This window comes from Vanessa tameamea, chromosome 2 (genome assembly GCF_037043105.1).
Source record: "Vanessa tameamea isolate UH-Manoa-2023 chromosome 2, ilVanTame1 primary haplotype, whole genome shotgun sequence".
In the NCBI taxonomy this organism is placed as follows: Eukaryota; Metazoa; Arthropoda; class Insecta; order Lepidoptera; family Nymphalidae; genus Vanessa; species Vanessa tameamea.
In genome coordinates this window covers 11136359-11147414 of record NC_087310.1, presented here as the reverse complement: position 1 = coordinate 11147414, position 11056 = coordinate 11136359, and the positions used below count along the sequence as shown (strand labels likewise).

General features: G+C 33.6%; 1 protein-coding gene across 2 annotated transcripts; it reads left to right on the top strand.

Moving 5' to 3' along the window:
• The first annotated feature begins 104 nt into the window (after window positions 1–104).
• Window positions 105–9055, top strand: LOC113402053 (alpha/beta hydrolase domain-containing protein 17B). Of its 2 annotated transcripts, none has more exons than XR_010309228.1 (5): window positions 105–978; window positions 2181–2313; window positions 4337–4454; window positions 4963–5013; window positions 8788–9037. XR_010309228.1 is itself a non-coding variant. In XM_026642175.2 (5 exons), exons 1-4 carry the CDS (start codon window positions 259–261, stop codon window positions 4418–4420), a joined length of 864 nt encoding a protein of 287 aa, XP_026497960.1. In that variant the 5' UTR covers window positions 106–258; the 3' UTR covers window positions 4421–4454; window positions 8788–9055. The 2 variants fall into 2 exon arrangements, 1 of the variants encoding a protein (XP_026497960.1); XM_026642175.2 differs by lacking the exon at window positions 4963–5013 and having other exon boundaries at window positions 106–272; window positions 346–978; window positions 8788–9055.
• The last annotated feature ends 2001 nt before the right edge of the window (window positions 9056–11056 follow it).

Here is an 11056-nt window from a genome sequence, read left to right as displayed (position 1 = left end):
ATATGTGTAACTTATACTTGTACACTAGAAGTTTATTATAATATTATGATTATGTTAAACATAAACTAAATGTATAATTTAATATATTTAAGTGTGATTGAAATGTTTTAAGTGTTTATATTAGTTAATTACCAATTTCAAAACGAAACCAGGCTTGAAGGACTCTCTCCAAGGCCCTAAATAAAAATTAAATATCATAAAAAATGGCTGAAATGTTGTCTAACTGTCAAAATCAGTGAAATCTCTTTTATTTTCGCAATGACCTGTAATTCGTGAGTTGTGATTTGTAAAGAATAATGTTTATTTCGATGAATTAAAATAAAATTTCACTATGAACGGGTTAAGTTTCAGTGAACTCTGTTGCCTGTTTTGTTGTCCGCCATGCCCAGGGAAAATCGCGGCTAAGTTAGCATTCCTGCCTCCTGAACCCACGTATGCATTCACACCCGATGAGACTGGATCCAAATTCTCGTTAACTCTTACTGAGCGTGCGGAATGGCAATATTCAGAACGTGAAAAAGAAAATATCGAAGGCTTTTATTCGAGAACTTCAAGAGGCAATAGAATAGCTTGTCTCTTTGTTCGATGTAGCCCTAATGCTCGGTTCACAATATTGTTCTCGCATGGAAACGCTGTAGATCTGGGACAGATGAGTAGCTTTTATTTAGGTTTAGGTACTAGAATAAATTGTAACATATTCAGTTATGACTATTCTGGTTATGGTGTGAGTGGTGGAAAGCCCTCCGAAAAGAATTTGTATGCTGATATTGATGCTGCATGGCAGGCTCTACGGACTCGATATGGAATCAGCCCAGAGAATATAATACTGTATGGGCAAAGTATTGGTACAGTGCCTACAGTAGATCTTGCAGCCCGTTATGAAGTTGGGGCAGTTGTCCTTCATTCACCTCTGATGTCGGGCATGCGTGTAGCCTTCCCTAATACTAAGAGGACTTGGTTTTTTGATGCATTTCCAAGGTAAGTTAAAATAACAATTCTCACTTTACCATAAAAGTGTTATGAGTCACATTCATTCTTATGAATGTATTAAATACATGTATTAAATTTATTTGATTACTGTTTGAATTTTTGTATTATAATACAATGACATAAAATATTAAATTATTATAAAAAAGTTTTTTTTTCACAAACTTTATTTGTGCATTGTTTAATGACATCAAAGTCTTATTTACAAACTTTATTGTTGATAAAGTGCACTGTGATCAATTAATTTACATTTAATAATGAGTATTAATAATGGTTTTTGTATTTTTTAATCTTTGAAGGTACTAAGCTAAAAATAAAAACTACATGATTTAGTTATTATCTACTCATTGATCTTGTTTTTGTAACGAGGCATATGATTCTTAAACTTTTATTGTATATAATTTATTATTATTGTATTCTTCAATTGTCTGTGTCCTATTCATTATTATTGTGGCCTGCTGCTTAAAGGGCTTAATAATTAATCCTTACTCTTGATAATCAGAAAATAAAGAATTAATTCATGTTTGGTGTTTCATATGCTTTTTTGTGTGATATTGTTGGTACTGGTTAAGATTATATTTAGCATAAGTAAATTTATTATTGTTTAAACAATTTGACAAATGGTTGTTTCCATTATGTTCGAAAAAATACTTGGGCACTTTTATTACTAGGCCACACAATTATATTAAGAAAAGTGCATATCATAGTTCAAACAATACTTTACATAAAGACGAAGATTTTAACAATGTAATGATTGATGTCTCCTTTGCTTCATGTTCAATTTTATGGTTTCTCTAGTATTCAATATACTGTATACCACATAATCCTATAATTAATGGAAAATTCAAATGGTAAAGAGATAAATAAGTACATATACAATATATTTAACAACATGATTTGCCTTGCTCTTGAAATTTTGTTTAGTTTGATAACAGCTGTGTTTTTAATTTCTCGATCAAACCAAAAAAATAAAGCAGACAAAACAATTATGAAGTCTGACTTTCGTTAACCTCTTATCACTTCAAGGTTATTAATAATTCTTATCAGTAAATTCTTCATAATTAATGAATTTATTATACATTTGGTTTTATTTATTTATTATTTTAATTAACTTACAACTGTAACTGTTCATATTACGTAACTTTAACAATGTAGAGATTTTGCTTAGAATGTATTTGTTTTTTTCGTTTCAGTATTGATAAAATCCCCAAAGTGACCTCACCGGTTCTTGTTATTCATGGAACTGAAGATGAGGTGATAGACTTCTCTCATGGACTCGCCATATATGAACGATGCCCACGCGCCGTAGAGCCATTATGGGTAGAGGTAAGTGTTATTTATAATACTTGTTTTGATTTGGTTGCTAAACAAAATAGGCCAAAAACGGTATACGGTCTGTGGCATTTAATATTGTTATACATTATTACTGGTGAAAATTTTGACTAAAACACTATAAATTTTAGCCTAAAATATGCTTGCTGGATTGATAAGTTAAATTTAAATTTTTGTTTAAATAACATAGTAATTTTTTTATGCAAATATTGAAAATTGCTATTTTTTTTTCGACTCACGTATTTCCTTTTTACTGCTCAAACGGCATGCATCCCTCTAGGTAAAACTTTAATTAATTTACCAATAAAAGACTGTAGAGACCAATGTACTTTTGGGAGAAAATCTAGCTAGAGCGACACTTAAAAATTTCGACTTTAATCTATCTGTAATATAATACCTTAGAGATGTTAAATTCAAAATTTTTAAACTTCGCTAATAGGTCAAGTATTCTCACAAAATAAATTATGACAAAGAGACCAAATACACCAAAATCTGTTCTAAAATATTTGTGACATTTGGAATCATCCTTCGTAGTCAGAGACCCATTTACTTCAATTTGTAAATCTGTGTGAGCTTTTACGCATATGATTAATTCCATTACTAATTCTAAACCATTAGGCTTTCTCTCAACAATGTGAACGTGTCATAGACTAAACTTTCTCTTTTCCAAAAAGAAACAAAAATAGATTAGAGCTTCGATCTAATTTTTCTTAAAAAAATGAACTTGCATACAATATTATTACATCCTATTTCAGCCGTAATATGTTTAGTCTTTTTTTATGGTTTTAGTGTTCACTGTTACTTTTCGAACTTCCTGGAGCTTAGTTCTTACCTCAGAAGTCGATGTACTTAGAACGGATAAACAGCGCCTCCAAACGCAGTGCTTACAATAAATCTGTGTATGTCGCCGTTGTAACTGTTGTGACTTTACCGGCCCTGTTAGTCTGGAGATATAAGATTATTGTCTGCAGTTTGAAGTTCTTAACATTGTCAAAATGACAGAATTGGAAACTCGGTACGTTTGGCCCACTCGATGTCACTGAATCTTGAACTTAGCTGAGATTCGGGGTCAACAATATACTTTCAGACAAAGTTTTGACATCAATTGGTTGATGATAGACACGAAAACAATTATTTTCTGACGAGAAAAATACATCCTAACTAGATTTGCAGAAATAGTAGCAATAAGTGAACTTTAATGCGATACTCCTTCATTAAAGTAACTCATTGTCGAGAAAAAGCTAGTGAAGCTCGGAAATAATAGATTATTAAAATCGTTCTTTGTTTAAATCTTCGTTATTAGAGATTAAATGTTTGGATTTAATTTAAGTCTCTAAATATGCCCATGCATAAATTTACATAGATTTTCCCTTAAAAGATTTGATACAAATAGAATCAAACCGTTTTACTTGTTTAAATATTTAGCTGCTGGTGCCGACTTCGTATTGGTATAATAAAAATTTTTATTCCAAGATATTTTTCTAACCAATGAGATATAAACATTCGCCAACCGATCTATTTGCCTGTACTGTTCTAATGCATCGTATAATACGTGCGTGCGTTTATTTAAATAACTTGTAATATTTTAATTTACTACATGTTCTAATTTCAAATTGTGAAACATTTAAATTAATACGTTATTTATTTTGACAACGATTTATTTTTGTGACAATTAAACTTAACTCCAGGATTCTTTTTCACCTTTTTATAAACATAAAAATGTTTTTTTACTACCAATCGAAAAAAAATAATACAGTCTACACCGACCTGATTAAATATACTTTAATAGCCCCAAATATACAACGTCACTAAATTAAAATACTTAATCAAATCAATTCCGACTCACTTGACATTGTTTCAATATTAATTTCCGTTCACCCGTATTCGTTTAAAACGAAATTCTTATGCGTGAGTGCAACTATGCATTAAATATATTCTTTAGAAATTGCCTTCTTGTTATATAATATTCCTAGTAGTTTCTAGTGCTTTTTTTTGTATTACGAATGTGTTTTTGCAGGGTGCTGGACATAATGACGTGGAGCTCTTTAACCAATACTTAGAAAGACTGAAACGTTTCGTCTCAGTCGAATTGCTCAACTGACAAAGACTGCCGGCCACGGGCCAGACGACTCAAGGTAATAAATAGCTATTCTTATTTCTAAATATATAATCATACACATGTATCGTGAAAAAGTAAGCAATCATTAGAAATATTTGTTTTATTTATATGTTTCCATCAAGTTATTACAGTGTTAGGTCAAAAGCCACGTCAAAATGTCACTAGTAGTTCTAGACAGTACAAAATATCCAATGGTATGAAATTGATATTGGTATTTCACGTGGACAACGATCGACCATTGGAATCTAGACTATTATTTATTTATTTGCGGTGGATCTGTTAGATTTAAACTATTTAAAGTTTCATACAAAATACTAGTCCATATATTATATTTGTTTTCCTGTAAATTGTAAATTATATGTAAAATTGACAAAATATATAATTATCGAATGCATTTTGTACTCTTCCGCATCTCTAAATTGATATGTATTTGTTTAGTTTATTCTTATGTACATATTTGATTTTGGTTTTTGCAACTGAGGAAAGCATTTGCAATACTAAATAGAAAGAGAGATGATCTTCAGGAAGCCACCAACTTTATTTACCATTTAATTCTCACCGAACTGCAACATAAGGTAATGACAAAAATAAAATAATTCAACTAATAATAGCCCAAACATATTTAGGCTATAATATATTTAACAAAGTTAAAAGATTATTAGGAAATATAAAAATCGAGACTAAATATTGTAAGATTATCTCTTGTAAGAAATCATAATAGTGGAATTATTTCATTTTTATTTGAAGTTAACAACCCTTACAACAAATCACAACCTACTTCCTATTAAGCTTGAATTCGTTAAAATATATTAACACTATTTCAGTGTCAATATTAAGGGTTTAAATAATATATATTGATATATTTTTATTCAACCTATTTTACACGTGTTTAAATAAGTAGAAACGATTAATGTCGAAAAGCACTCACGCACTGACCAATAACTGATACTTGAATATTAACGTTCTGACTTAATTTCTTTGTAATATATATTTTAGCCCGTGTTTCCTTAACAATTACTTCCGTCACGACAAATTTCTAGTATAATCGAACGTGATGTAGAGCTTCCCAAGACTAATATGTTGTAATAAACTGTATAATGGATACCATTAATAGCTCTTAGAAGATTTAAAATGATCTTTAATATTTTATGATTAAGATATAATTTTCTTCCTGGTAATAAATATTAGGCTTTTCATATTTATTAATTATTTAGTTTAATATGTTTCAATTGCTATGATTTTGTGCGCAACATTTCATGTAGGTAAACAGTGACGGTAATTAATTACAAAACGAAAATATTCATGTGCGCCTCAAAGTGCCTTCCTCGTGAGTCATTATTTTTTAAACACTGAATCCTCAAAATTAAATATGTAAACCCTAACACTCCAAGATATAGTCTAATTGTATAGAAAAACTAAACAATATAGAACAAACCATTGGGAACTTTTTCGTATGTCACTTTATAATGGAATGTAAACCAAAATTGTTGTGTAATTAATATATTACGTTCCATTCCGTTTTACTTTTAACCTTATTGATGACTTTGCCACTAAGAATTATAAATTATGAAATAAATTTAAAAATATACTTTAGATCACTTACCTTTAGCCATGACAGCTACACATTGTTGTATTACCATATTCGTGAATATAATTTGCATTTTCTATGTGATCAGACTATATAGAGAGTTCCATATCAGTAAATTATTTAACTGATTTTGTTAGTTTTACAGTATCAAAACTTATATTAGAAAATTATTTATAATATAATAGTAAGAAGCTATATCGTATTTCATATAAGTACTATTTAAACTTTTGGCTGTATTCCATTATTTGCCCTGTAAGAATGTTATGTAAGGATGATGAATAAAACACTGCTACTAGCGAACATGAACTTTGATTCTTATTTAACATATACAGAATTTTTAAACCCAGCGTAGCCGTTTCAAATGCACAAATTTGTTTGAAAAACGTCTAATGAAACGTCACGAAATCTATTTACAATTGGAATTAACACATCCGTTAAATGTCGAACATTTTGTTATACTTATTATGTTCCAGCTAAACTTGTTTAAACAAAGTATATCAAACAAAAATCTGTTTAAAAATATTTGTAAATATTTAAAACTTTATTTAAAAATCACAAAACATCAATGGAACATTCTGGTGAAATTAAGGGCAGCAGAAAAAATTTAATGTGTGTATTTGAAAGAAGAATGATAATATAACCTGTACCGCACATCTGAGACATTATAAATGGGGTATTATACCCATTAAAAAAAGTGTCTTATTTCGATTCTATAGTGCCAATAAACAAATAAAAAAACAAAACATTTTTATTCAATTGATAAGTGCTATAAAATGCATTTAAATTTTACATTTTCAAATTTCGCGGGTAGTTCGACGAAAACGCTGGACAGAGTGGAAGCCATATTGCTTTGTAGGATATTGACATTTAAATAAACATTGCATCATAAAATACCAATAATATTGATATTGGTTATTTGTAATACTTACCGATGGTGCAAAATCCATCATTTTGATGGGAAGGATTAAGACAAGGACAGTTTACTATGAGTTTGAGTTTTCTATTTTCGCTTGGCACTATATTATTGCGAAGGCTGCCAAGAATATGCATTGCATGCATGCAAGTTGAAAAGGCATAGTAGTTTATCTGTCTCTATATACATATGTGGTGCAACGCCTTCACCACACCCGATAGCACTTGCCCCAACACAACACATTTGATAATTTAATCAATTAAATCACGAATGACATTCTAATCATTATGAATGAATTGGGTTTTTGCTGACTTGAGCTGATCGAGCCCATTCGCATAAAAGTTAATTTTTGTCGTGAAGTACGACTTACTTTTTTCATTTTTATTATAATATTTCAAATGAATATTCTTCACTCAGGTATTACCAATTTGGTATTAATCTCGTTAGTCTAGTGGCTATATATAAGGCTACAGATCCCAAGGAGGGTTCAAACCCTAGATCGACCGATAAAAAGTTATTGGGTTGTTTTACCGAGCAATATTCAATAAAACAGCACGGAGTCTAAAATTTTGATGTGTGTACACTACCGTGCTCTTAAAGCACGTAAAGCAGTTGGTCCTGCGCCTAAACTCTTTCCGGTCGTGTCGGATTTGCCGTCCTATGGGATTATGAGAGTGAGGACATAGAGAATGCCCTTGTGTTTGCACACACACTTGTGCACTATAATATTTCCCGCGTAGTAGGTCTCCTTTGCGATTGAGCCAGAAATCGGTCAGGACGACATCGTCATCCACCACCCGTACTGAGATAGTACTCAATATACTACACACATCTCGACACCAACAATTTATACTACGCTAACTCGAAAGTGTGCGCACACTCCGCTATAATTGTTAGCGTAATATAAATCGATTGATTTAAAAAAATCCCTTTAGTTAGCGTTGTATAAATTTGTAACTTCGTTAATTTTGTATATTTCTTCACGATTTTATTAACACATATAAAATAACATATTTTAAGCAACTTGGCACAAAAAAACAATTTTCACTAAAATTCGAGTTAGCGTAGTAAATTGTAGGTGTCGATCTGTTAACTTTCAAAAACATGCTCCATAATACAATCCTTTTAAGCAGGAATAAGAAACTTAACAATATAAACACATCTGGGAAAAACCCGTTAGTATGCGCCTGAACTACCTGCGTTAGCATGAAGCCCTTTGTAGAGTAAGGAAATGAGACATATTTGTTTGCGTACAATTTCTCTATTATATTCAAATATATTGGGCTAGAATCAGTGTAACTACAGGCACAAGGGGCGCAACATCTTGTTTTCAAAGGTTGGTGGTGCGTTGGTGATGTAAGGAGGGCCCATTTGCTCGTCCGCCTACCGAAATAATAAAAAAAAAATCCATTGAGAATGGCCGAATCATGAAATGGAAAAGGGCAATAGTATTAAGGCCAGGGTAATATATCATACTATGAGAATTGTCAATGGTAGCTTATCAATTCTTATGCTAAAAATAGTATATTTTTTTAAACTTTCTAAAAATATTTCTTTCATACCACTTACTCCGGATAATTGTTCACTTAATGTCTTATCCACTGAAACGTCGATAAGATATTAAGTGAAGCGTGTCTATATAAAAGCATCACCATTCATTCTGTATGGGTCAAAACGAAATTCTGAAACATTAATAAGTGTAAATAGAAGCGGAAAAGCGCGTATGTGTGTAGCTTTGATTTTCGCGATCATGTATTTTTTAATCAAGTGGGTTCAGTTTTAGTTGCAGTGTCCCTAAAAGATTTTCTTTATATATTACCTATAACATTCATTCAATTTACGTTTTAGGAGAAGATCAAAACCCTGCATCCACACTCAGTTCCGGAACCTCGAGTTCGGCGACAGAGAGACTCCTCTAGCTAGCGGGGGCCGGGCCCTGTCGGGCCGGCCCCGAAAAGAATGTTATCAGTCTGGATGGTTCCGCGAGCCCGCGCAACCTCGACAAGAGTGCCGACAATGACGAAGCGCGGAGTCCTCGTACCGTCGCACACAACATTAGCATCAACGTGACCGACGCCGACTCTCCAGCCGGCGTTCGCCGCCGCATTCACCTGCGGTCGCTCAGCGATGTAACGCCCGCTGCACGTTCGCCCGCCGCTCGAGCGCGCTCTCACTCGGAGCGGCCACGTCCCTCTCCGGCGCCCTCCGTGGCTCCTTCTGCTACGCCCTCACCGGCACCGTCGCCGCGCCGCCCGCCTGCAGCAACGAGTGCGGCTCCCTCACCCCTCGCTCCTCATGCATTACTGCCGCGTGCAGTTCGCAGCGAACGTTCCTCGCCCGATGCATCGTTACATGCGCTCGTCGATGAAACGCGCGGGCGGCCCGAAGCCGATCCGTGGCGCAAGATGAGCGACATGGATCTCGGTCGCGCCGGCCGAAACGTCGCGCGCGCGTCGCTCGACGCTCCGCACGCACTCGACCCCTGGGTGAGAAAACCGACGAGAAGGGCCGCCTCGCGAGACGAAGTGAGCGCCGGATCGGAAACGAGACCGCGTCGGGGAAAACTCGAACGCGCGGCTGGAGTGATCTGCGACTCGTGCGGCAACTCGAGCTGTGAGTGCTGGCGCGGGGCGGGCGCGAGCGCGGGCGCGGGCGCGTTGAGCGCGTGCACGTGCTCGCCGCGCCCGTCGCCTGCGCGCCTGTCTCCGCGGCCGCCGCTACGCGCGCACTCGCACGACGAGGGCCGCCCGCGCCGCCTGTACAAGTCGACTTCGCAGCGCCTCATCTGCTCGACGACGGAGAGCGAGACGCCGGACCCGCTGCTCGAGACCACGTGCTGAGGAGTCTCTCTAGTGTGACGTATGCGTGTTATCTTTTCGATGTACGAGTATTATTAGTGCGAATTTTTATATCCCGCTAGATTTAAGATTTCAAAATTGTAATTGTATCATATTCTATTATTATATAGTGTTTTGGTATGTTATGGTATGATTATATCTATGTTTTTATGATATTGTAATTATCTTTAAATATGAGAGGTTGTGCGCAAATTATATGAGTGCCGAATGTGTATCGATGGTTGCATTTTAATTATTATCATACAAAATTATATAGATTAACTTAGTATCGATAAATACTTTAAACGATTGTATGTATTATGTGAAAACGATATCTTACTAGTTCCTATGTTTATACATTACTCCCTCAATGATGTTAGTCCAGGAAAATTAATTCACGTAAAAATTAAATTATGTAATTGTAATTAAGTAAATTCATATACTTTACACTAATTTACATTGAAGTGTTATTTAATATTGACGATAGTATATACATATACAAATACCATTTATTATCATTGTAACTTTACTAAAACGACAATTGTTTAAAAAATCGTTTTTAATATAATCACCCCAAACGAGCAGAAAATGAATTACTTTGATAATATATAACTATAAAATGTATTTTCCTTTGAACATAATAATAGAATATAAAAGGTCGATAGTAAATATTTATTGGTTCCGTCATGTGTGTGTGGTCCTTTATGTTTAGTGTATAGTTACATTTTTAAGTATTTTAATAATAAATGGAATATATGTAAAAATTAACGCACTTGTTACTGAACCCACTGGCGAGAACCTATAAATTTTCAATGTGTTTCAATGAATTATACCGCTAGATTGAATCATTTGTTCATAGATTTTATTTGTACACATAAAATTAGAAATCTCACTTTAAAATCAACAGTACAATTTAAATGAATGTGACTTATAATGATTATATGATCCGATAATGCATTGATTATTAAGTAAATTTATTTTCTCAACAACCCTTTGAAATACTGTTAGTTACATTCAATGTTAAATTCTATGTCACCACCAGGAATGTAATATTAAATCCATTTATAGTCTATTGCAACTCAATTTGTACAATACAAACTAGTATAACCGAAATAACATTTAAATTATATAAATGTGAATTTTCAATAAAAAAAATAAATTAAATTTTAATACTAGCTTAAAAATTGTTTTTATGTACAAATTGGCTTGAAATGAACTAAAGGACCTTGATTGACGACATTATACCCAGGTTTGCTATTTGGTAAAACAATATACCACAA

Coding starts and splice junctions, on each gene's coding strand:
- LOC113402053 (XM_026642175.2), top strand. Junction 979..2,180: donor TTTTTTGATGCATTTCCAAG/GTAAGTTAAAAT, acceptor TTTTCGTTTCAG/TATTGATAAAATCCCCAAAG. Junction 2,314..4,336: donor TAGAGCCATTATGGGTAGAG/GTAAGTGTTATT, acceptor GTGTTTTTGCAG/GGTGCTGGACATAATGACGT.